The sequence below is a fragment of the Panonychus citri genome, unplaced genomic scaffold (assembly GCF_014898815.1).
Source record: "Panonychus citri isolate SS breed McGregor unplaced genomic scaffold, ASM1489881v1 Contig00143, whole genome shotgun sequence".
In the NCBI taxonomy this organism is placed as follows: Eukaryota; Metazoa; Arthropoda; class Arachnida; order Trombidiformes; family Tetranychidae; genus Panonychus; species Panonychus citri.
The window spans coordinates 1,246,838-1,274,609 of NW_026515548.1; the positions used below are offsets into that span (position 1 = coordinate 1,246,838).

The 27,772-nt window shown below is 31.0% G+C and overlaps 1 protein-coding gene across 3 annotated transcripts; it reads right to left on the bottom strand.

Annotated features, from left to right (window-relative positions):
* Window positions 1-400: 400 nt before the first annotated feature.
* Window positions 401-27,378, bottom strand: LOC128396169 (homeobox protein DLX-1-like). Of its 3 annotated transcripts, none has more exons than XM_053356708.1 (4): window positions 27,227-27,378; window positions 26,754-27,054; window positions 26,203-26,387; window positions 401-2,225 (listed from the first exon to the last, which is right to left on the bottom strand). In XM_053356708.1, the coding sequence occupies exons 2-4, from the start codon at window positions 27,046-27,048 to the stop codon at window positions 1,410-1,412; spliced, it is 1,296 nt and encodes a 431-aa protein (XP_053212683.1). In that variant the 5' UTR covers window positions 27,049-27,054; window positions 27,227-27,378; the 3' UTR covers window positions 401-1,409. The 3 variants fall into 3 exon arrangements, with proteins under 3 accessions (XP_053212683.1, XP_053212684.1, XP_053212681.1); XM_053356709.1 differs by having other exon boundaries at window positions 401-1,789; window positions 1,880-2,225; window positions 26,754-27,376; XM_053356706.1 differs by having other exon boundaries at window positions 26,754-27,375.
* Window positions 27,379-27,772: the final 394 nt, after the last annotated feature.

The following is a 27,772-nucleotide window of genomic DNA, read 5'->3' on the forward strand; positions in this document are numbered from 1 at the left end:
CTTAACTTTGAAAGTGAAACAAAATTACATCTAAATTGTTACAATTAATTATCTCAGGTAATTATAAATTCATTGTGATCATTTTTTTTTCCTACTTCATATGATTAATTAGAGTTATGAATTTTTGATTAATTAACTAATTAACTTTCTTGCTTTTGATTGATTTGTTTACTAATCATGTTGACACAATCAAATTTCTTGATTTTGTCACCAATTGATTGTTGATGTTACAATCACGTTGCAATAAATATTAAGACAAGACAATTTGTTAATTGTGATCAATGATTTTTGTGTTTATTTTAATTTGTCTGAATTCATTAATTAGATCGCAATTGTCCAATTAATTAGTTAATTGTTGGTGAGAAAGAAACAAAATACAATAAACAGAGAGAGAGAGAGAGAGGGAGGGAGAGGCTTATTTACTATTTATTAATATATAATTAAATTGTTAGATTGAAACAATTGATAAATTGTTAACATTTAAGGTTTGATGTTTTCTTCTGATTGTGATTTAATTTGATTGTGATTATCAATTGCTGTCGATGTAATTAAATCAGTCTCTCTTTAGATATCATCTCTTTTTCTCACTATTGGAGAAAAACATTGAAACTTTTGATTGTGACAATTAAGTTAATTGTTGCTGATTCCAGGATTGCGAACAGGTAAACTTTTGGTTGAGTTTGTAAAAGTCAAAAATAATCTTGGATTAATCTGTTGTTGATTGAGGGGATTATCTTCAAAAAAAGATTAAGATTAGATGAGAGGTTTTGTTTTTCGTCTTCGTCTTCATTGATTGTGTACTTTTTATCATTTTTGCAGATTAACATTGATGAAAATGGATAATGATGATGGTGATGAGGATAAAAATGATGAAGATAATAACTCGTTTTTTATAATTTTCCATCAGCAAAAGTTTTGTTTTATTTTTCCAGCATCGCTTGTTATATAATTAGATTTTTGAATTAATCTCTCTCTCTCTCTCTCTTCTCTTTATCCAGTTGGAAGAGATTAAGATTAAGGAAATGAAGAAGCAAAAAAATTGTCTTTATCACTGATTATCAAGCAAAACAATCAAGCCTACAATTTAAAAGATATTATCATCTGTTTCTAAGGTAAATGATGAAGATGATGAGGGATGAGGATGAGGATGAGGATGAAGATGATTTTTAATAGTTAATCAGACAACTTATGTTAACACTGTGATAAGATGAATGAGGTTGTTGATGTTGATGATGATGTTGTGTTGATGTCTTAGGATCAATTAGTTGATGATGATGAAGATGAAGATGATATTTTGTTATAAGCTAAGCTTTTTGTATTGTTTTGTATAATGATGATGATGATGATGTTTTTTGTTGATGTTTGTTGTTGTCGCATCTTGTGTATAATCAATTAATTGGAAGGGGATATTAATAAATTGTATTGTTGACTGGTTGATCTGAATGATACCAATAAGGTGTATTCATGTAACCATTGCTATACATTGCTGGAGGTGGAGGTGGATAAGGTATGCCCCCAGGGCCTGTTCCTCCCAAGGAAGATGTTGATGATGAAGATGAAGATGATGAACCCAGGCCCACACCGACCTCTTGTTTAGGTGTTATCTGACCCATTGAAGACCATGAATTGGGATTATTATTGTTATTATTATTGGCGGTGTTTGAAGGTGTCGATGGTGATGAATGAATGGTTCCAGGTGAACTTCGAGCAAGATTTGATGGTGTATTAAGTGGTGATTCTTGTTGATAAACCGGAAGATTCGGTGAACGAGTCAATACAGGACCGGAGGCTGAAGATGATGATGAGGAGGAAGAAGATGATGAGACTATTGAGGAAACAAGTGAATTTCCTAGTGGACCTATTGGTCCATTTATATTACCATTAGGGTTTCCACCGCCACCACCACCTCCAGGATTTGAACCTAACGATGAATGTAACGGTGTATGGCTTTCATTTGGTACTTCGGGTGAGTGCTGAGGGATAAAAGGTGAACCAGCTGATAGACCAGCTCCTTGTTGAGTATCAAGTGATTGCTGTTGATTTGAAAGAGTTTGTTGTTGAGCTTGACCTTGCTGTTGTTGACCTTGTTGACCACCTCGACCTCTACCATTTCTACCACCGCCACCACCACCACCCTGGGCACCATTAACTGGCCCTGGAGGGCCATTCATAGCTTTCGCTTGTTTCTTGCATTTTGAACGTTTATTTTGAAGCCAAATTTTTACCTGAAAAATTATGGAAAAGAAGAGAATTTTTTTCTATTATTATCAAAAATTCGATAAAACTTTTTCATTAGAACTTTTTTGTTTTCATCTGATACAATGAACACTTTGATCTTTAATCACACTTTTATTATCTTATTTGTTTCATCTCTCAACATGAAACCTGAAATGATTACTGATCATGAAACTGAAATCATGAGATTATAATGGTTCTTAATCCGATCAACTGATTCAACCAATTTTTATATTCTCTTTACATGATATTATTCATCATGTTATCGGAATTTGTTCACAAACGGATTAGATTAACATTTTAATACCCAAAGTGATTAAGCATCATTTTTTTTGCTCTTTACTCCCAGAAATCACTTGAAACCATCTATAAAAAAAGAGCCATGATCATGATGATGAACATCTCAGATCTATACCATGAAGGTTACTCCTGGTCATCATCATGAAATTCACTCACTTTCTCCCTGCCTCTTTTTTACCTTTATCATGTTTCGTTTTTTTTGTTCATCATCTTCACTTTATCAGTTCAGTTGAATCTGAACATTGGTGAGCAAGCGCATGTAAACATGATGATCATCATGATAAAGATGAGAAAAAGAGATAATAATCTGAGAGAAAATGATGGAAAATAAAAACAAATAAGCGACAGAAGATCATGATAATCAGGTAGATTCATTGAGATTAGAATTTCAAATAGACACATGATAATGAAACAAGAACATGATGAATATGAAAAAAAAAGTCGAGAACTTTCATCAAACTGATTCACTTGAATGAACCTCTAATTTTTTTTGCTTTTGTTTTGATTGATTGAAAATCTGATAAAAATTGAGATTATCAATAGAAATTGGAAAATATCGTAACTCAATTTTTCAATATTCATCATGATTATTATTATTTCGCCATGATATTAATCATGATTAACTTGGTGAAAGTTGTAACAGGACAAAATGTAGGGAAAATGAGAATGTTAAATTGCTGATGATTAAGTGGTTTTTGATTATTCAAACTGCAATAACAATCAGTTAATAAGGTAGAAAGTAGTAATTGTAATCAGATGAGAAAAAGAGAAATTATTAACTTTTCCAATTGAGAATTAATTATTATTTGAATAGTGAATGAAGAAAAAAAGTTAATACAAATCATATTGAATTAAAATGTACTGATTGTTTGTTGTAATCATGATGAAATTGTTCAGTTAAAATTGAAAATTAAATGAAAATTTGTTTCATTTTTTATTCAGTTTTCTTTTTGTTATTCGTTGTACATGATTTTCATGATATTATTTCAATTGAATTGTAACTGATTAAGGTAAAAAACGTTATCTCAGGTAAATGGATAAAATTGGGCGTGGTTGATTGATTTGTATCATAATTGTATGTAAATGATGATTGGTGAAAGTCATGATGAAGAGATAAAATTAATGAAATTGAATCAAAGAGAGAGAGAGAGAGAGAGGGGAACGTAAAAAGTTCTGATTCAGTTTTCTGAGTAAAAATTGAACATTGAGATTTTGATGACGAGATTGTGATGATGATGATGATGTGAATATATAACAGGGATGATAAACTTGTTTGATATTTTTGTGAGTAAATTAAGATAATTGAATAATTTTTGTTCTTCTTCTGTGTTTTCATTAATCGTGAATCAGATAAATCATGTTAATAGTTGGGGATTGATGTTTGATTCATGGGGATACCAAGAATATTGTGACATATTGTAACCGTTATGAATTGTTTCTTGCTTTGGAATTGCATGTTGACCCATATTCCAATTGGTCAAAGGTGGACTTGATAAGGTTGGTGATGGACAATTTTTAATCATATTGTTTGGACAATCATCTCCACCACCACCACCACCAACTGAATTATTACCCATTAAAGGTGATGAGACACCTTCATGCATTTCAATCTGTGAGGTGGGTGTTGTTGCTGTTGATGCTTGAGATATTGAAGTGTTTCCATGAGGTGGTGGTATCAAAGATGAATTATCACCACCACCGCAATCATCGGTCATTGAAGACCCACCGATACCATTATCATCAAGTCCAGTGATACCAAGACCACCACCAAGATCACAAGATGAATTCCCTTGGCTGTTTACCCCGGAGGGACCTGAACTTGAGGCTTTAAACATCTTCTTAAATTTAGATCGTCTATTCTGAAACCATATTTTAACCTGAATATGAAACCATGAATGGAACAAGGAAGAAGATGAAGAAGATCAATCAATCAACAGACAACCAAATAAAGAGAGAGAGAGAGATGGAAGAGTGTAAAATGATGAGTATCAAGTGAGAGAGAAAGAAAGAAAGAGAGAGAGAGAGAGAGTGATGAAGATGCTTTTTTTTGCAACTTTTCGAATGAAAAAATAATGATCAAAATAAATAGAATATCAAATTAGAATTAATTATTTACATGTAAATAATATTAATAAATAGAGAAAAAGAAAACGATAATGACCAAAAAATTATCGAAAATTTTTTAAAAAATTATTGGGTCAACTATTTACTCTCTATCACCACGCCCTCTGGTCAGTAAATATTATCTATCGGCTCGATTTTATCAAGTCAATATTTACTATTAACATCATTATTATGCAATAGTAATAATAGTAAATAATATTGATCGATGAAAGAGAATTTTTTTTTCTCTCTCTTTCTCTCTGTCTTTATCTTCTTATTTCTCTGTCTCTTGTCGGTGTCTGTCAATTGTTTGCATGCCCAACTTTGATTTACCTCTGTGTGTGCGTTAATTGTAACAATTAAATTACAACAATCAGTAAAATTAGTTCAATATGATTACAACTTTTTGTACTTTTGTCAATCAATTTTTAGTTTGGTTCCTTACCTGTCAGGTAAGGTAATGCTTAGTTTGGTGCTAGATGAATAAAAAATGTGTCAAGATGATGAAAATTAGCAGGGTAAGATTAGCATGATGATTGATTAAGATGATGATAAAAAAATTGGTGAAAGTTATGATTGTTGAGAAGGAGAAAGAAAAAAAATTCTGATTCCAACAAATGATATGAATTGTGTATTTGTTTTGAATTTAAGATGATGAAAAGATATGATGATGATGATGATGGAAAAGAAGAGGATGGGAAAGGTATGAAAAGATAAACAAAAACTCTGATCATGACTGAGCAGAAAAAAAGAAGAAAAATTCATGATGCCCACAGAATTTTAATTCAGCATCTTTCATCCTTATAATCATAACTCTGAACTCATGCCTCCCATTCAACTCCCCCTTTCATATATCAGAGAAGAAGAAGAAAACTAAATAACAAACAACAAAGTGACCTCAAGGCTCTTAGTGTGTTGGAGCATCAGCACATCAAGATGCATGAAATCAAGAAGAAGATGAAAAAAAGATGAGGATGATGAGAGAAAGAGAGAGAGAATGGCAAAAACGCATCCAAACCACATTTCTGTTTTTTCATCCTTCTGAAACCGGCACATTGAAACATTGGTCCAAGAGCAGAAAAAAGAAAGAAAGAGAGAGAGAGAGAGATTGTATTCTCATCATGCTTTCTTAGTTTCTCTCTCTCTCTCCCCTTCCACCCTCCCATCATCATCTATTCAGAGTCTTGCTCACTCAATATCATTCAATTCATATTCTCTCTCTCTCTCACACGAAAAAACAAAGTTTGACTTTACTAAAATACTTAACCTATATAACAAGGCACTATACTGAATCAAGTATAAATGAAACCTATATAGAAAAAGTGAGCTCAAGAAGATAAGTGAGAGAGAGAGGGAGGGAGAGGTAGAGAGCGAGAGAGAATGAAAATTTAAGAAAGAAACTCAGAATTTCATCTTTACTTTTAACAAAAAATCATGGAAAAAGTTTTAACGTTACAAAGTCTTTCCAACGAATGACAAAGATTTTCAAAGATAAATTGAAAATAAATTGGACGAAAAAAACGAACTTGGATGATAAGTGAGAGAGAGAGAGAGAGACAGACAGATATGAGGATGGAAGCAGTGAGAAGATGATGATGATGCTGAAAGATGAAAATGTAAACAGAGACAAAAAGGTAACTTTTCTCTTTCTCTTCGAATTAGTTATTTTTTGTTTGTTCTATTCTCAATTCAATTGTTGTTATCAATCTTATTTAGAATATAAAAATATTAACTTTTTTACGCTTCTTTTTGTTATGTTATGTTCGTAAAATAAACTGTCTCCTTTTCATGTTTCCCATCATCATCATCATCGTCCAGTGAGAATGAAAAACGACAACAACAAAAAGATGATGATGAATTGAAGATCGCGTGTAGATTGATGCAGTTATGTGAATCGTGAAATCTACTTTGCGCATCGGAAGATGAAGGATGATCAACATTTTACCTTAAAATTAGTTTAACTTTTTCAATGAAAATTAGCCTCAAGTGATTATCTTTTTGTGCAACAATAAAAGATGAAGAAAAGAAACCAAAATGAGAGAGAAAGAGATGATCAGCATAGATTGACACGGAGAGAGAGAGAGAGAGAGAGAGAGAGAGAGAGAGACTACATTGTTTGGAGTGTTGCTCTCTCATCTTTCTGTCTCTTTTTTCAAAGAAAATACAGTTAATCGAGAAGACAGAAATTATCTTCTCTTTATTATCCTTTTTTGAGAGAGAAGAAAATGAAATAATGGAAAAGCCTTTCTCTCTCTCTCTCTCGTTACTATTGACTTTTCTTCATTTCTTTTTCACAAGTTACCTGTTCATGATGATGATAATTATGATGATAGAAAATGATCAAGGTATTTTCTACTCGTACGAAAATGAGGTAGCTTGTTATTCACTTGTTGCTTCAGGTTGGTTTTCTTATTGTTCTGAAATATGAACACAAAAGAAGGAAAAATGATGGCGAAAAGAAAAGTTCTAATCCAAAGTTTTTCTTATTCTTTTTTTTTTGTTATTCTCTTTTTCTCTTCGAATTGAAGGAAAATTTTCATCTTCTTCTTTTTGTTTGTGTGACTTTTTTTCTCTCAAATTATGAAGAATAAAAATGATCATCATGATGATAATTAAAGAGAAAGAAAAGAATAAGAGAAGATTGAAGAAAATTCTATTCTGACAATTTTTTTCCTTCTTCAGAATAACAATGAATTAATCATGTGATTCAACAGCTCCAGATAAAATTCATGCATAAAATTTTCTCGTGTACAAGTTTATCAATTCAATAGATTGTTGTTGTTGTTGTTACATGATGAGGATGAACCATGATGATAATGATGATAATTATGCAATGTCACTTTTTTTCCAGGTAAAAGGTGGAAAAGGTAAATTGTGCAAATGAAATGACCAAGAGGGAATGAAATGGAAATGAGGCTCAACATGAGAAGACGAAGATGATAAAAATAAAAGGTATGAAAGAAGAAGATGAAGATGATGATGATGAAGGAGAAGGAGAAGAAGGAAAAATGAATAAGATGTAGCAATGGGAGGGGAAGATGAAGATAAACATACATTGAATTTCAGAATTGAAGCCGGATGCAAGTTTGGAATAAAGAAGAGGATGATAATGAAGAGAAAGAAAAAAAAAGGAAAAGATGAATAGTAAAAATAAAGAAGAGAAAGAAAGAAGATTGTAAGATGATGTTTAGAGAAAAAGAGAGAAAAAGATGAAGATGAAGATGAAGATGATGATAGAGATGCTGTGAGACTGTGACCTGTAATTTGACGCGTTCCCGTTTCGACTTTGCCTCATTTCGTAAACAAAATTTTTATATCAAACGTTTTATCCTCTTCATGAATAACCTTTACTTTGACCTAATCTCATTAGGTGTGGTCAACATCAGGTAAACTTTGGTAACCCATTGGGTTCATCATCTTTGACCAGAAACAGAAACGATTGACCCAAACTTGTTGACAATTCAATTCACTTCTGTTATCATCATGGTGATACTATTCATCAATCTCAACCCTTCACTTTTTTTTTGCTGTTCCACCTCATGGTTATTGTTATTGATCACCCTGAATTCATGAATAACAAATTTCCAGATGAAACTTTTACTCGTACAAAGAAAATCTATCAGATTACAAAGTTACGAATAATAAAAAAAAGTTCTGACAAAAAAAAAAGTTTTTCTCTCAAATTTTCTCCTCATTGAGTTTATATTATAATATTATTCGTATTTGTATTCTTAATCAATATTCATGGTGGAAAATTTTCCCCATGAAGAAGCAAAGAAACAAAAATATTGAAAACATTGTTATATATTGACAACAAGAGTTATAATAATAAGACTCACACACATCACAGGTAAATATGATATTATAAGCAAGGTAACAACAATAAGAAGCAATAATAATAACAAATGAATATAATATGTTTGGGATAATAAAATCATGATTCTTAGCCTGAAGTCTGAATAAATTCCCATAGAAAAATGAAGACAAAAGGAGGTGCTAAGGGTCAACCTTGACAACAAATAAGAATGCAAGAGATGCAACAAAGAGAGATGAAGATAAGAAACCAGAGAGAGAGAGAGAGAGATGATAAGGTAGAGAAGATGAAGACAAGAATAAGAGTTTGCATGTTTTTCATCATCTTCTTTTTATATATAAACACAGTTCTCATCTCCTCCTCTTCTTCATCTTCTTTTTCTCTTCTTGGTCTTTTTTTCGTTCTTTTTTTCTACTTTTTTTTCTTATTCTTATGTCCGCCTTTTTTTCCTCTTCTTTCATTTCATATCTTCTCTTTTTTTCATCTTTCTTTCGTTTCTAATCCCCTCCCACTCTCTTTCCTAGTCCTTCATTTTTTGTTGCTTCTTTTCTCTCTCTCTCTCTCTCTCTCTCTCTCTCTCTCTCTCTCTCTCTCTCTCTCTCGATACATTGGGAATCTTTTCTCTCTCTCTCTCTATCCACATTACAGTCTCTTTCTTTTGATTTTCCTCTTATTTCATCATCGCCATCATCATCCACCTCTTCATGTCATCACCATGATGACCCTTTTGCCAAAAGACAAACCGGAAGTTGTGAATAGAAAAGAATAAAAAATTTCCTCTCAACCTCAACTTCACCTTTTGTAAACCAATAACCAAAATGATTAGTTAATTAATGAATTGAGTAACTCAAATGATATCAACTGATACAATACAAGGTTAATAATTACTCCCTCGAATAGTAATTATGTTAATTGTTGTGAATTTATTAACATTCAAATTGATACATAATTCCATTCTCAATGGTTTGTTACCTTCAAAGCGAAAGCACAAAAAAATCTGAATAATTAATCAGATTAATAATTTATGGTCTCTAATTGATTAAAAGAAAAACAATTCGATTCGAAACTTAGAACAAAACAAAATATCAAAATATCGAATCGGATAAAATTGAACAAAATTTCTAATAAAAAAAAAATATTGAAAGAAAACTATTCATTCAGATTAACGATATTTCCTCAATCATACAACCTGAGGATTTACCTTGATATTTATCAGTAACAAGATGATAATGATAACACTCCCTCGACTTGAGAGAGTCAGCATTTAATGTATTGATAAGATCTCATAACAGAGCAAATTACCTTTATCATCTTTATCATCCTTATCATCTAGCTTGTCTTCACCATAATGTACCAAGCCCCTTAAGGCCAAATACCTGGATAATAACGATAACAATAATTGCTGAATTTGAGAGCGAAACAGAAAATGATTGAATTTTTTACCATTTAGCTAAATATTTAGCCTTAAATTAAGCTCAACGATTAGCTTGGTAACCGGAATCATATCTTAGCCTTACCTTGTCTGATTATCAACTGAAAACATGATAATCATTTGTTATCGAATTGAAACTTTCAATTTTTCTTCTTGATTGTAATTTATGATTTTTACTCGTGATAATGAATCAAGATAAAGAATCTTAATGAGTTAGTTATTAATTTACTCTTCTCAGTCTGAGAGAATCAGAATTCTGAGTTTTGTTATTTTTTTTCGAATCGATGTTTCTTTTTTTTCTTATTATTATTATTAACTTTTTTATCTTAATTGTAACAATTTATCATGATAATTATGAAATTAAACTTCCATTGATCTTAATTAATGAATTTTACTCCTTCTCCTTCATTTTATTTTACCCGCAAGGCTAATTTTGATAATAATAATAATCATAACGATGATGATGTATGTTAATCAAAAGTGAGCATATTTTTTTTTATGAATGAATCATGAAATTTGATTGTGTCACCTGATTAAGATTTAGCTGAGATAATTATCAAACTCACCTTGATGAACAAAATAAAGTATATATAAATTAATTGATCAGGGGGGTGAACTAATGACATGATGATAATAATAGTGATTATGGTGATACAGTTTAACGATATTAAGTAAAACAATTAATGAATAGTAAGAAGAAAGTTGAATCAATTAATAGTATTGTAAGAATAAGTTATCAATGAATTTTGATCGTTCTCATCAACAAAGGTAAGAGTGAAATCTATCAATGGAATTGCAATGTTAAGGTGATTCTTTCTTTGAGTAAGAAAAGTGAATTCTATTGATGAATATACTCAGAGAATCATCATCTCATCTTCATCTTCTCCAATAATCTGTAATTATAGTGAAGAGAAAGAGAGAGAGAGTAAGAATGACGATGATGATGATGGCTTCTTTTTCTTGTAGAAAAAAAAAATCTGGTTCTTAATGGTTTTTTCACGGGTGGCGGATTTCAAGGAGCAGAGGAATATCCATCATCATCATTGACTCTTTCTCTTCCTTCCTCATCATCATCCTCTTGAAAAATATATGTATTAGAATGAGAGTAATATAAAAAAAGGAGATACTTCAAGTTACAACATGATGAATATGATTTATCATAAAGATTCTGAGAGAGAGAGAGAGAGATGAACATTTTAAAATAATCCAAGCAAGAGAGTGGGAGGAGGTGAGTTTTATGTTGCAATATCATTTCAACCCCACTTCTCATCATCATTTCGTCTTCTGTCACGTGAACAGTCATCACGATTTATATGATATCATTTCTATGAGAAAACCTATATGGTTCTATTTTTTGCTTTTCTTTTTTATCGAATATGTACTTTTTTCCCTCTCTCTTCATTTCCATCCTCTTTTTATTCCCCATATATCATCATCTTCTTCATCTTCATCATCATTACCATTGACTTTTGACTTGAAATCATTTAGAGTAACTGACTTTTATTTTCTTCACTTCATCATTTGACCTCCTCCACCTACTCCTTGTCCTCCACCCACTTTGACATTTGCCTATTTGCATAAGACGAATCAATATTATTAATAATATTATCTAATTGTCTCTTTCTGTCAGCATTGATTGTTGGTTTAAGTGCGCGTGCAGATAAACATAAACGCGTGTTCCAGATTTACCGTTATAATGATAAGGTGATCCACATTGTTATTTAAACAGATTAATTATCCAATATTATCTCAAGGAGGATTCAGGCTTGTTAATGGGAGAGTGAGTGTGATCCTACCTTGAAGCTCACAGAGTTTTTTTCATCCTCTAAGATGAGATGATGATGATGATGATGAAGATGAGCCTTAATTTAACACATTAAACTGTAAATTTTAATTATAAATCATCAACTTTAAACGATAATTATATCAAGTGAACCAAAGCAACCTGATGATAATACTTGTTAATTATTATCATGTTAATGATAACAATGAATAGTAAATATTAATCAACTTTTCTAACTTTAAATTGATCAATTAATTTGACAAATCAATTAATTGTCTGTAGTAAATGATTAACAATATGATAATAATAATAATAATAAAGGGATAGTCAATGGGGTTTTCATGTTGTGGTGAATCAATGATTTTTTTTTTCTCAATGAACTGAAAACAAATGTAGTAATTACCTGATTGTAGTAAATTGTAGTTGATTAATTGTAGAGTCATTTTATCATTTTGATTTACAATGATAATGATGATAACAATATCTCTTGGGTATTATTATTATTGTTATTGCTTACTAAATGTACATCAATCAATTTTGATTATTTTTGATTGTTGTTGTTTGTTAAGTTAATCATTAGAGTTGATGATGATATTGATTTGATTGAATGATTGATTATTGGGATGAAAAAAAAGTAAACACATCAAACATTAAATTGTTATCAATGGTAAAAGGTAAATTGAATGAATCAATGAATGAAAGTAACAATAACATTTATCATTATCTTTTATCATCATCATCAACCTGAGCATCTTCATCTTCATCTTCATCATCATCATATCACCTTTGTTGCTACTACTAAATATGATTTTAAAGATGAAAACGTTTTCATTGAAATGCTTTGATTCACATTGATTGTATTCAATTGATTGTTAAGAGAAAAGTTAATTGTAATAAGTATTATATTTACATAACAGTCAACTTTAATTAGCTTCATTTTTCATCATCATTACAATTAATTGTAAGATAATGATGATGATGAGTTTTAACACTCCATGGGGAGTTATCATCATACAGAATGAGATTAATCAAATCAAGGTGAGTGATCAAAATCTTATCATCATTTAAGTATTAAAAGAAATGATGACAACCGATAATTATATACACACCTTGATGATGAGGACAATATGATGATGATGATGATGATGATGATTATCATCATCATTTGTCTTGTTTCATTTTCTTTTTCGAATTTTTTTTTTGGAATAAAAAATCAATCAATGAAAGTGAGGTGGAGATTTATCTTCATCATCACTAAATTAATTGCACTTGCATTCAATGTTACATTTACCACCCTCAACTTACTGACCATTAGTGACCACACAATCTCAGAGATTTTAACAGGCAAGTTAAGCTCACACCCTGTTGATCAACAAACTCAATTTAGTTTTTGCAGTAAAATATTTTCACCAAAATGATAATCAGGAAAGTTTATCATCTCCTTGTCAATCATATCAACGGTAACATCAAGAAACAATTGATAAACACACAGATGTTCAGGTAAATGAAAGAGAACAGGTAAAAATGTAAACAAACATTTTGGGTTAACAGCAAGTCCAATACATTTAATTGCAAGTCTACAGTTTGCGCTCAAGTCAAAAAAGTGCTTCTGTCCAGGTAACTGCAAGAGTTTGCACCCTGTACAGGTAACTTTTTGCAAAAAGTTTTCTTCTTGCAAATATCAATAGTTATTCTGTTTGCAGGGTGGTGATTATAAATGAGAATTGTGAATTAGAATCAAAAGTTCAGGTAAGTTTGTTACCTTTCTCTCAATGGGACAACATTGAGAGTCACACATGAGAATAGATTTGTAAACATTTCGACTTTTTTTTCCCGTTTCTTTCAATCAATTTCAGTGAATAATATTTTCCATGTTAATCTAATCGGAAATCAATTGCATGTAAACTGCTTATGGGTCATTGATTGTTACAAGAGGCCGGAGATCAAATTTTAAGTGTTTAACCAAGTTAACATGATGACCATTGAGCCTACTATCAAAATCTATTGACCTTTTGTAATCTTTTCCATCTCTCTCTCTCTCTCTCTCGGTCTCTCTCATCATTTCAATCACTGTTATCATCACATTCATCATCTTCTTCCTCACCAAACCAACATAAATCACAGTAGCAAATGATGATGATGAAAAATAACTCATGTTAAAGTTGCAATGATAAAAATGATGAACATGATGATGATGATACAGAGGGGAAAAAGAGGTGAAACCTCTTAGAGGATAGAGTGAGGGAGGGAACGATGTTACATCGAGTATGTCTTTCACTTTTCAATATATAAAAGCAGTAGTTTTTTTCCCATAGTTTCATCTCCATCCTCATCCTCATCCTCATCAGTAAACTCATCTCTCTCTCTCTCTCTCTCACGCCTACTTTTCCTGTAAAGATTCCTGTTCATCCTCTTTCCTCCTTATCCCTAAAGACACTCGCACATTTATTGATACACAGCATCCTCATCATTTCCCTCACACAACCAACACTCTCTCTCAACTCTTATACTCAACAGAGAGAAACAAAAACCATTCAATGTTATATTCTAAATCTCTTGACAGTTCCATGGACGCCCACAGAAGCATCATGATCCTTTCATCATCTTCATCTTTATCATCATTCTTAAAGATGCTCAGAATTTCATCTATACCACTTCTTTCATCTTTAATTTTCTTCTTCTTCTTCTCATCCTTCCCTTTTTTTCTCCATCAATTTCTTTTCATCCTCATTTTTTTTCTTCTCTCTTTTTTTATCACCATTATCATCTTTTTCCTTCTCTCTCTCTCTTCATATACCTATAGAAAATTTTTCCATCTTCATCATCACTCCTTTTCTTATACAATTTGTTATTCTCACTAAATAGATATATTCATATAGTACAGATAAACTCACATTCTGTATGAATACATATCGTCATTCATCTTGTAGCATATTATTAGAACCCGTTGAGCAGAAACTTAAATGCTTTTTATTTTTTACTATTTTTTTTTATTCTTTTTTCATCATAAAGAAGTTTTGTCTTCATCATCATCATCACCTCTTTCTCTTTCTCTTTCTTGCTTCCCTTGCCTACCTTTCTCTCTCTCTCTCTTTGCTTGTTAATCACGTTTAAGGAAATGATTCAACGCTCCGTCAACTTAAAACTAAACTGGCCTCAACGGTTCCTTAGGTATGAAGACAGGAAGAAAAAGGAAGATGGAAAGAGAGAGAGAGAGAGAGATAAAGAAGAAAAGAAAGAGATATCATTTTTTTTTCTTTACTTTCTAGTGTTGCACCAAGAGTAACATGGGAACGTGAGCTAAGCCTCTAATCTAACTGAGTCTGGCGAAATATCATCATTATCATCTCCCGCGCTTTCCTTGTATCCAAAGATGATCAAGATGAAGAGAAGACAATATTTAATGATGATATGCTTTGTTAATCTTGATTCTTTTTCTTTTTCTTCTTTAAGTAATGCTCATTGAAGAGAGAAAAGGATGAGAAGGGAATGAAGGATGATGATGATGGTGGTGATTATCATGGTATCTTAATATATATAAAGAGAAGGGGACATTTTCTTGGACACTCTAAATATTAATCAAAGTATTACAACAACTAACCTTGTGAAAGAAAAAGACTAATTATTCAAACAAGTTTATTCGAAAAAAGAACTTACTTCTCCATCATCCCATCTCTCTCACTCTTTTATTTTCTATCATTCTTCATTTCCTTTGCATCTTCATCTCTATTGTCTCATGTGTCCAGTGTCCAAAAAGGTGAGATGATAAGAATCAAATGGAAAATTTTCCGCATCAATCGTAAAGAAAGTTTGAAACTACAAATGAATAATCATTAACTATGCAAAAGGAAAATAACTGCATCATTAATAATCAATTTCATCTCTTCTCCATTATCATCATCATCATCATCATTAGTATTTACCATTAGTAATACAATTATCAATTACTTTTCACGTCTCATCCTCTTTATCACCTTTAAATAATCACTTTCAATGGTGGTAAAAAAATGAAACTCCACAATTTAAGTTAATTAATATGAGAAGAAAAAACAAAAAATTATCATCAAACTGAATTAAACTTGCAAATTTCATCTCATTTTGACAGTTCAGAGTTTCACCCATGAGAGACATGAGATCACAGAATCATCATTATCATCATCATCATCCTAGAAAATTGATTCTTCAAAATTTTCGATAAATTAATCGATTGAAAGAAAAGAAAACTGAATCAGTTTGGAATTTTTTTTTCTTCCATGATAAAGATGAATTTATATTCTGATGCAAAAATATAACTTTGGTTTTCTTTTCATCTTTGAAAGTTTCATGATAATATGAGAGAGAGAGAAACATTATTTTTATCATCTTTTCATCATGTAAACAAACAAGAGCTCACACCATGATAATGATAGTCAATTGAATCGGAATTGAATTGAATCAATGGATGTGGGTTTTATCATCAACATCTGATTATATTATCAATTGATGGAGATTAAGATTAGGATGAAAAGATAACAGTTGACAGTAGGTATCAATGAATCAACGTATTATTATCATGAAATGTTAAAGTTTATTTTTTTATCAATGAGATGATGAGGATTTATTTTTATCTAAACTTTGAATAAACATTACGATTTTTCAATCTTTTAACTTTTCCTTTAAATAATATCAACAATTGACAACAACAATTTACGATGATTAAGATCAGTGTAAAGATTTAAATTATATGATGGTCAACACATTTTGATTAGTTAATGATGGACTTGGGATCATCATCATCATCATCAATGTGATGGGTCAAGATTAAATAATTCAAGTTATCAAGAGGGATGATGATGATGATGATGTTGTTGTTGTTGATTCTGAATGAAGATGAGGATGAAAATTATGATCAAGAGGAAAGTTTTTTTTTTCGTATTTCAATTGAAACTAAATTAAGATTTTACCTGAATAAATCTCGAGAGTTACTCTTGATTTGATTCATCTCAATCATTTCCTTCATCATCATCATCATCATCTTTTCATCCTTCACCTGAATCAGAAATGAAGACTCTTGCAATTATTACAACTTCATTGATCAGATTTCCAAACATGAACTTTGAATGAGTTTCAATCAGAATTTTGTTTTTTCTTTCAACACTAATAAAGATCAATGTTTATTTAATCAAATCAACACAATTTCTAACTGTAAACTGATCAGATCAAATTCATGATTGATTATTGATTTTTAATCAACTTTCAAGATGAAACATGAAAAGATAAGTGGTTATGATTGGTTAATAAGCGAAAGAAATAAAAAAAAAGTTCATTTTCATTTTCTCTCAATTATTGAATTTCATTTAACATTTCATTCTGAAAAATTATCGATTTCGTCCTAATCATCATCGAGTAAATATCAAAGTGGTAAACGAATCAGGCTAAGGTCACAAGTTAGGGTTCACCGTGGGTAAAAGTCTTGACCTGATTGTACCTAATGGACAATCACCGATTAATTGGAAAACCTTGTTTACCTTGATCGATAGTTTTTCGTACGTTCTAACGATCCTCCTAACGAAACAACAATAAGATGATTACGTTTATACACAAACGAAAACCCAATCTACTGATATCATTGAATTGAAAGAATCTCGAACTTTTTTTTTGTTCTCAACGAAATTTCAAATTCTATCTCTATCTCTTTCTCTCTTTTATAATATGATATTTTAATAACTTTTCCATATTCTTGATCACCTTGGAATCTACAACTGTATTCAACATACTCTTTTTTATATATTAATCGTTTTTCATCAGAACTTTTTTTCTATCAAATTTTATTTTTCCATCACAATTAAACTTGTAATGATATTGAATCAGCTGATGTTTATCTTTCGCTTTTCCTTTTGTTACAATTATCTTTTGTTACGATTAACAAGGTAGAAAAACAGAAATGATAATGATGAGGATGATAAATTTCTCATCATCATTTCTTTTCTTTTCTCTTCTTCATCTTCTTCTTTTCATATATTCGGTGGAAGAAAAAAATAATAATAAAATGATAACAGTTTTTTTTCACGCTCATATTCACACATAACTTCCCATTAGCACCTTTCTATTCCTTGTGGCTTCATCATCATCATCGTCATCATCATAATTATTATCATCATCATCACTGAATGTAAACATATAATACAGGTAACCTACTACTCCACCCCCACCTCCCATTTGGATGAGAAAGAGATGAAAAACAAAATAGATTGAGTTTTTTTTTCTTCTTTTGCATTCATGATTTTGGTTCTTTTTGTTACAGAAAAAATGTATTTCTCATTGAAATAATTCTCAGCTGTTTTTTATCCCATCAAAGAGAGAGAGAGAGAGAGAGAGCTCACCAGCTACAGCTCACAGAGGAGCAGTCGAGGTGGAAGGAGGCGGTGGTAGTTGCTGACAGAGAGTGGGAGGAGATGTAGGAGTGAAAATGAAGACAGACCCAGATGAAAATATGGACAGAGAGGGAAAACTTGATCATTAGAATAAATTTGATGATAAATGTTGCGATTTCTTAAACAATTAGAGCGATCAACATGATGATTATTAAGAGAGAAATTGAAGAATCATCATCATCATGTGAGTCAATTGAAATTCAGTGTGAAATCTGTCAACTGAAATAGGAGAGAGAGAGAGGGATACAGATGAATGATGGAAAATATGAGAAGACGAAGAGGAAAAAAATATGAGAACAGAAAATCAGGTAAACATGATTGATGTTTATTTCTAGTTTTCCTTCATCATCATCTCCTCCTTTTCTTTATCCTTCATCATTTTTTATTATAATTCATCATCCATACAACTCTGTCTCTCTCACCATCAAATTTCATCATCATCATCTTCAATACAGTTATCCAGTTAATCTCTTGAAAGTTGAACATTCAAAATTACCAATGAGTTTGTTTCAGTTTACAAAATGATATTTACACTTTAACCCTTTTTACCTTTCAGAACTGACCTCAAATGATAATTACAAGTAATGAATATAATTACAGTTGTTATCAATCAAATGTTGACCTTGGTCATTTACTGTTGTTTAGCATTCTGATGATAAGCTTTTGTCCTACTTTTTCAACCGGTTATCACCATCATCATCATTTACCATCAATAATATTGCAAGAAACCAACGTAAAAGTGAAAACTCTGATTCCAGGAATTGTGATCAAGTAAGAAAAGGTATCACACCATCAATTGGAATCTCAATTGCTCATCTTCATCTTTTACTCGTTTCTTTCTTAGGTAATGAAAGGAGTAACGAGGAAAATGATTGTAGGTGTTAAAGGTTACCGATTCCAACGAGAAAATTACTCAATTTCTTGAGAATTTCATTTAAAGTCAAAGCGAAAAAGAACAAAAAAATTGTTTAAATTTCATCTTCTTCTTTTTCCAGGTAACTTTTTCCTTCAACTAACCAATTAACCTCAAATCTCTTGAAAGGTTACATGGTATCGATTATCATCTCTGTACCTGACAAGGTCATTTTCCAGGAAATTATTACCTTTACAATTGAACAATTCAATTGAGTTCACAAATATAACTCACAACATGAAAAACGGAACAATTAACAACCAAACTGAGAATCATTGATGAAATTTTAAAGTTCATCTCATTGACAGAACTTTTTTCGTTCACCTAATTAACCATGATGATATTAATAATATAATTAGTAGTAAATAAGTGGTTACAATTATCAGAGAATCAGGGTTAACACTTAATCATCGTTGATGATTGTTAATTAATCCATTTTAAAGTGAGAAGTAACGAAATAAGATTTTCGAGCAAAAAACAGTTCGATTTAAAAATGTTCACGGAAGTAAATGGATGGAAAAGGAAGAAGATGATTGAAGAAAAAAATTATTCCAATTGATTCATTTTCGTCAGTGTCACTTTGTGTTCATGAGATTATCTCATGCATGGTAATTGGTATACATTTTTTTCATCTTATTGTAAACAATCAACAACTGATCTGAAGATCAACTCACTTACTCTCTCTCTCTCTCTCACTAATTCGTAATTCTGATGAAAAAAAACAAGGTAACTTTTTCCGATTTACTGATCCACAGCATCGACAGACACTACATGAGCTTTTTTGTCATCCTGAATATCATGAAATCTTCAGAAAAACTCACTTTCTAAATCTTACAGTTCAATCCTTTCTCATTAAGCTTGTTTTTCATTTCGAAACCATGAATTGTATGAACAAGGAAAATAAAAAGTTCTGATGAAAAACATGCTCTTTTTTTGTCTTTTTTTTCATTCATTTTCAGATTATCAGAACTTTTTGGAACTTTTTTCTTCTCTTTCTTTCTTAATCTTAATCTTCATCTTCTTCCAGATAAAATGAAGTTTCAATTCTCATTATATATCAACTATTTTTTTTCCTTCTACTATTCATTCATTTCCGAGTTGGCATCAAGTTAAATCAATTCATTTGTTGATTAGCTTAATTTACAATTTACTTTGATTATCTCATTTTAAGAAAATGATTAAGATAAACTAAGCATCGTTCAGATTAACTTTAATTGTTTTGACAATGAATCTTGATCAATCAATGAAAACAATTAATCAACTATCATTAGGATTAAATAATTAACCAACTAATTTTAAATAACATTGATCATCGATCAGCTGATTTTTTTTCCGTTACAATTTGTCATCAAAACAATTAAATCCCGACAAGAGGATAATCATCACCAGTAAGATTAACACAATTAATAGGAAATACAAAGGTAAACAATGATGATGAAATTGTATCAACAGGTAAAAGTGTTAAGGTAAATTTATGATTAGAGATTCAGTTGGTGAGTTTTCAGAACTGATTTATTGGAAATAAATTCATCAGGTAGAGACTAATTGATTCTGATTCGATTGATGTATTGGAAAAATTCATTCTCGTACTGATCAACCGATTCCCAACACTTTTGCTCTGAGCTTTGGAATCAGTTAACTGTTACTGAGCTTGCATGATGATATTGTCAATAATATTGTTCGTACGTTTCATTGAGGCAAATAAAATTGTTCCCAACTCATTTTTCCCCCGATTTTTGTTACCTGTCTTCTTGAACTTCGTTAATAATGATAATAATTCAACATGAGAACATTTCGTCAAGCTTGAAAAGGTATTCGTGCGAATCCTACCAATAGATTTACTCACTAATGTAAACTTTCCGCTAACATGCTGATGCAAATTCATCGACAGAAGCAACAAAAATAACATTAGCTGTGTTTTCATCGTTGCAAAGGCGTTTGTTGATATTATTTCAACGCCTTTTCTTGCAAAACCCAAAATGAAAGGTGAAAAAAGCAAACCAAATGCCTGCAGATCATTTGGTTGACCAGAGGTCAAATGGGCTATTATATGACAATTTAGAGGCAAGAAAACAGATCCACAAGCTAAACTGGTCATTAGAATTATTATCATTCGATGAGGAAATGATTGTGATGATTTTTCATCGAACTTTTTTTTCTTTTGTGTATAAGAAATTCAGTGAGAAAGGTAAGAAAGAGTGATATGTTTCTGTTTACTCTGATTTTCTGTTTTGTATATGTTAGTTTGATATCTTTTTTTAGATGAAAAAAAAACAAGTCTGATGTTTATTTGTTTCTTGAAAGTTGAAAGCAAAAAGAGAGTAACAAATATCCCTTTTTACTTGTAAACTTCATCTTCTTTTTCATCTTTACTCAGGTATTGATCGTACTCACGATGTTGCAGTAAACTGGAAATTCAGTCGACTGTATACAGGGTAAGGAAAGAAGAAGAGAGAAAGAAAGTAAGAGAGAGAGAGAGAGAGAGAGAGAGAGAGAGAGAGAGAGAGAGAGAGAAAGATTCAAGTGTGTGTATGTGCTAAAGTGAAATGGGTAAGGTAATAATGGAGGAAACTTATCATCAGAAACAATATTGGAACCAAATTTTACGCTTCAAAAAGTTTTACCAATACATTTATACTGAGCTAATACTTAAGCTCAAGATAAGCTGAGCTAATTGCTGATAAGAACTGGATAAGATTGGATAAAATAGTGAGAGAGAGAGAGAGAGAACGATATAAGATGTAAGAGAGGACAGGATACAAAAAGTGATGATAGAAAGAGAAAGAGAGAAGTTGAAATATTTGAAATAAAAATTGAAATCGAAGTCACAAATTCGGTGAAAGGAAAAAAAAAAGTTGAGAATAGAAAAAAAAGGTTGTCGAACTGAACTATCACAACGAACGTAACGTCACCAACGTTATAACGTATTATCAATGTTTTAGACCAAAAACTTAATTTTATCTTCCGTTTGGTTCATACAAAAAGTACACAAACGGATTAATACGATTTAGAAAGTCGAATGAGTCGAGAAGAAGAAAAATAAACTTTACATTTCCTGGTTTTCGATGAAAAATCCTTTCTTTCTCTCTCATCTTAAGGCTCACTATCTTTTCGCAATCTACCGTTAACTTAAACTCGCCTTAAATTGAGCTGAATTAATTGTAAAACTTTCAACTTGACTAACTAACTACAATTGGTACCAACGAACCAAATTTAACCAGAACATTGAGAAAGTAGTAATCAAAATTATCGTTGGGATGACAGTTTCCAAAAAAAAAGTTCTGGTCAACATAAAAAAAAAGAAACCACTGAGAGGGTCAAGAGCATGGAACTGGAAAATGATGATCATGATGATGATAACAGGTAATGGTCATCTTTCTGGAATTGAATGAAAAACTGAGACTAAGTTAATTAAATGATCCAATTGGAGACACTTAATGGTGGAAACGGTGATGATTGAAACAGATAAATCTTAATGACTATTGAAAGTAGTTACAATTAAGTTAATTGTTATCCTACTAAATTTATATATATAAAAAAGAGACTGATTGTTTCAATGAATCACTTTGATGACCGTGTAATTGTGGTTAATTGTCCCTTAAATAATGATCTAATCAATTTAGGTGGCCTTGACTATCAACGGTAGCTATTAAAAGTTGATTGTAAGTCAACAAGAAGGATAAATAACTAATCATACTAAATGATGATAAAGATGTTAACCAATATGGTGAAAAGAAGATGAAGATAAAAGATGATAAGGTGAGAGAGAAGAGAGAGAGAGAGAGAGAGAGAGAGAGAGGAGAAAAGTGAAAAGTTCCCTGCTGAGCCGATAACATGCCACTTCTTCATATCGAAAACAAGGTGAGAAAAAAGGTGAGAATAGATCTTAATACATTCTGCAGATGAAGATGAAGATGAAGATGAAGAGAGAACAAAGAGAAAAAGTGAATGAGAGAGAAACAGGTAAGATAGATCACTTAAAGGTAAGATGAGAAGCTCCTAAAGATGATGAAGATAACCTAAAGGAAGAAACAAAAAGAAAAAGGAAAACAAAAGGTGAAGAAGAAAAAAAAATGTATCAAGTTATCATCAGCATCTTTTTATCATTCAAATGAATAAACAGTAGCCATGTAATCAATCAGCTCGAAAATATTAGGCAAATATACTCAAATAGAATCAACAAAATCGGAGATATATGAATCATCAAAAGTGGACAGGAAATGACCAGGTAACAAATTCACTGAATCGAGGTTACAACTGATCTTGAAGGAAAAAAAAACTTTTCATATTTTTCCCTAAACACTTATTCTTGGTGCTAATATTTTAAGAACTCAAGTGAACATGTAAACATAATCAACAACATGAACCATCAAGAGATATTTAGATATTGCGTGAGGAACGAATATATCTGAGTATGAAAAGGGAAGAAAAAAAAAAGTTCTAATAAAAATTTTATTCTATTTCCATTGAGTAACATTCTCATATATATATATATGAGAGAGAAGAGAAAAACAGGTAAAGAAAGAGAAGAGAAAAAAGTTCCCTTCTATTTTTTTTTCTTGTTCGAACAAAAGAAGATGATGAATTTTTCGATGGACAAGGTAAAGAAATATTCTTTTTCCTTGTAGTGGAAGAAGAAGAAAAAAAGAAAATATTATGATGATGATGATGATGATAGAAAATGATGACGAAGGTAAAGGCGAAGGCGAAGGCGAAAAAGAAGAAAAATAAAAACAAAATGAAAGAAAAGAAAATGATAACAATGGACTGGCCCATAAGAGATAAACACGCAACTGACCATTCATCTTACAGGTAATAAGTTAATCAACATTTTCTGTATATTAACATACATTTTTCTCCATCATCATGTTGACTATCAACAGAAATGATAACAAAAGTTTCATGTAGATTTTCATATATAATATTTATTTTCATTTTCTTATTCACTGATAATATTTTCATTCTGAACTTAAACACGAACCTTTCTCACTCAATCAATTGGAATCAGGTAACTTATATATTATCATTTATTGTCATGATTATGTTGATTGTATTTTCAGCATTTGCTTGTCGGCCTTCAAGTAAATTAACAGTAACATTTTCATTAAATGATTAACGATAATAATCTGTTAATTGTTCTCATGTTAAATATTGGGTTACCTGTATCAGAATTTGAGTTTTTGTTTTTCACCTTTTCATTTTCCTATTTCAGTTGTTTTGTTTTTTCATCCAATTGGTTGACAATTTAACTAATTGTGAATGTGAATGTTTGGTTAAACATTAAAATACTATTTGATTGTGATGATGATGTTGATGTTGGTTAACAAATTGGGAACTGGTTATTTAGTTGATTGTGTCCAAGGACAATTATTGATGTTGTTAAATCAAGTGGAAATTAGTTCTTAGTTAGTTAACTAATCAAGTTGAGAAAAATGTTTTCTTTTTACTTTCATATTGATTGTCATTTTAATTACAATTAAATTTAATTGTTTGTTTGTTTTTTGCTTCTTTCTGCTTGTAAAACTTTTGATTCAATGTTTATAATTTAATTATTAGTATGTTAATCCATCTTAATCAATCAGTTACTGTTGTAAGTTGTAATTGATTAGTTTCATTGTGACAATTAAGTGTTGGTATCTTTTTTTTTCGTTCATTAATTAGCAATTTAAATTTGGATTTATGTTAATCTCTCTTATGGTTAATCCTTGACTTTATAATCATTTGTTTTTTTCTTCATATTATCTTAATGAATGAGATGAAATTATGTTTGCATCTCATGAATTTATTGTCAACATTGTTGTTAATTGTTACGGGCAAAGTGAAACAATTAACTGTTGATGAACACATGAAAGTTACTAAATGATGATGATGATGAACAACAACAAAAATCTTATGAATATGAGTAAACTTGAAAGAGGAAGAAGGATGATGATGATGATGATGAGAGATACAGATGAATAAAACCATGAAGACAGTAACAACAATGCACAATGATGAGAGAGGATGATGTATCATCATCTCCCTCACTCTTGGCCTGACCATTGGACCATCTCATCCATATGAAGGTTACACAGAGCTGTATATTCACAGCATTAGTATAAAAAAAAAGATGATGATGATAAAAAAAAGAAGAGATAAGAGAAAAAAGCCTGAGGGCATTTAACATGCAATGAAATTTGAAGAAAAAAAATACAAGCTTGTGAGAAGAGAAGGCGAAGAAAAAGAGAGAGGGAGAGAGAGAGGAAGAAAGGAAAGGAAGAGAAAAAGAAGAAAAGATGATGATGATGATGATGAATAAGATGAAACAGCAAAGTAACAACAAGCACAGAAATTGAATGCAAGGGCGAGGATACCCTGAGGGCATCAAGACTCGGAGGAGAGCGGATAAAGAGAGAGAGAGAGAGAGAGAGAGAGAGAGCTGAGAAACTTGATATGGATAAAAAACTACGCATGGCGGTAAAAAACGCGCTTTCAAAACAAGATGATATTATTCAAGAAAATGGTTATGAAACTTTAGCACTCAAACTGAATTGTGATAAAATATCAGCTCAAAACTGGGAGAGACAAATGAACACGAAAAGTAAACACAATTAAGCGCGCAAAAGTTGATAAACTGTTTCATCTTCCCGATAATTTGATAGTAAACAAAAATAAACTTCTCAATTTAGGTTAGGAAATTTGGGGACGAAATTAGGACTCTACGATTCTGGGAAACCAATTTAAGAACGAATTAGATATTTATCGTCATATCGAACTTGAAACTGTTCTTATTGTCAAATCAATAGAAATTCGAGAGATTCTATTCTTGTATTCGAACACAATTATTTGGTTAATCGTTTTTCTCCACTGAGATGTTTAGTTGATATTAATCATTAGAACTTTTCGAAATTGTTTTTATCATATGTTCATTTGTCGATTTTGGTTCAGATTGAGATTAATAAGTTGATCAATATTTTTTTTTTTCATCTCTTCTCTCACTCTTTTTAACTAATTTCGGAACTTTTTTTCTTAAAGATCAAGATGATTAACTAAATCACCGGTGTGATAATTTTTATAATCACTAGATGAATTGGGAGATTATCATTAATCTATTTTTATCTCTCGCTTTCTTTTCTCTCTCACTTTTAACAGATCAAATAAAAAGTAAAAAAAATATGAAAACAAAAAAAAACGTAAAAATGATCAATGAAAAGGTAAACATTTCCTTACCTGTGTCTGGGTGAGTCCTAAAGACGCTGCTAGTTCAGCTCTTTCGGGTAGAGCTAAATATTGTGTTCGAGCAAATCGTCGGTTAAGTTGTGCGAGTTGATTGCTTGAGTAAATTGTACGAGGTTTCCGGTTCTTTTTTCCTTTTCCGTTTACACGAGTTGATATTCCTTCCAATTCTGGTTTCTCTGTTGATCGTTGAATCGCCATTGATTGTTAAAGTTGATGAAAGAGCGGAAAAGGTCAACACAAGAAGGATAAAAAAAAATCAATCCATTGATAGATCACAATTAACAAATCACAATTAGAAGAGCAGTTTAGTTATTATCCGTTAATAGAAATGGAATTGGAATTGGAATTGGAATCGTTTTGATTGTTGTGGTCGCAATTGTAAATGGTCAAGTTGTTGATGATGATTATGATGATGGTGATGGTTGAAGATGATGATGAATAACAAGAAGAGATAAAATTTCATTAATGATTTGGTGATTGTTTTGGTTAATTACTTTGTATTGTTGTTGTTTTTTTTTGTTGCTGATTAATTGTCTACTTACCGTCTCTTGGAGGAGTTGGACAGGGTGGACATGATGTTATATTGTTTGGATATGAACTCATATAATGATGTCCAGTATGATGAGTATATGAATTATGTAAAGATGAATTGTTCATTGATGAAAAAGGATAATCACTCATTGACATTGGGGATGATTGAGCTTCACCGAAAGCTTCATGAGCCGATTGAGTTCCAGGTCTTGAATAACTTGGACGAATTGATGAATAAGCATTTTGATGATGAGAACTCATGTTTATTTGCTGTTGGATATCCATGAATCCCGATTTATTGGACATTACACACTGAATCAGTTAGGAATCAAGTGAAAATAATCAAGAGAAAATGGGAGAGAAAATAAAAAGTAAATAAAAATAAAAATAAACCAAGAAAACGAAAAGAAATTCTCACAACATGAGCAACAGAATTTACAGAATTTTTTCTATGAAGACCAATCAAAGTAAACAATCAACTTACAAATCACTAACTATGATTTAAGATTGTTGTTGATTGTGGCGATTGTGATGATGATAACCATACATATAAAAAATACACAACAACAGACTGATGATTATTATAGTTGTTAACTAACTAAACTTTCAACATACGAAGTGTGTATGTGTCTACAATCAAGGAGAAAGTTTTTCCTCAAACTGAAAACCATTCGTTGGGAGGAGTTTATCGAAATGCGCAGGAGTCGAATAACTTTACTTTTCTTCAGAAAATATTATCATTTATTTTCTGGTTTCGAATGAGAATTCCCATTGACTGTAAGGGTACATTTTCTGTTCCAATTGTTTCTATTGTATCATTTTTCTCCGATTTTCTATCTCATTTTTCCAATGATTTTTTTTCTCTTTTTACATTAGATTTTCGAATAGAATTTAAAGTTTTCTTTTTCTCTTTTTTGTCAAATTTTTCTTCTTCGACTATCGCCATCTGGTGGATGTTTTTCTCTCTTTTCTTCTAAACATTAATGATGATAAAGTTTTCGCTTTTTGGTTCTATTGGTCAGTTTTTCTT

Coding starts and splice junctions, on each gene's coding strand:
- LOC128396169 (XM_053356708.1), bottom strand. CDS start 27,048: ATGTCCAATAAATCGGGATTCATGGATATCCAACAGCAAATAAACATG. Junction 26,388..26,753: donor TCCAACTCCTCCAAGAGACG/GTAAGTAGACAA, acceptor AACGATCAACAG/AGAAACCAGAATTGGAAGGA. Junction 2,226..26,202: donor TAGGACTCACCCAGACACAG/GTAAGGAAATGT, acceptor ATAATTTTTCAG/GTAAAAATTTGGCTTCAAAA.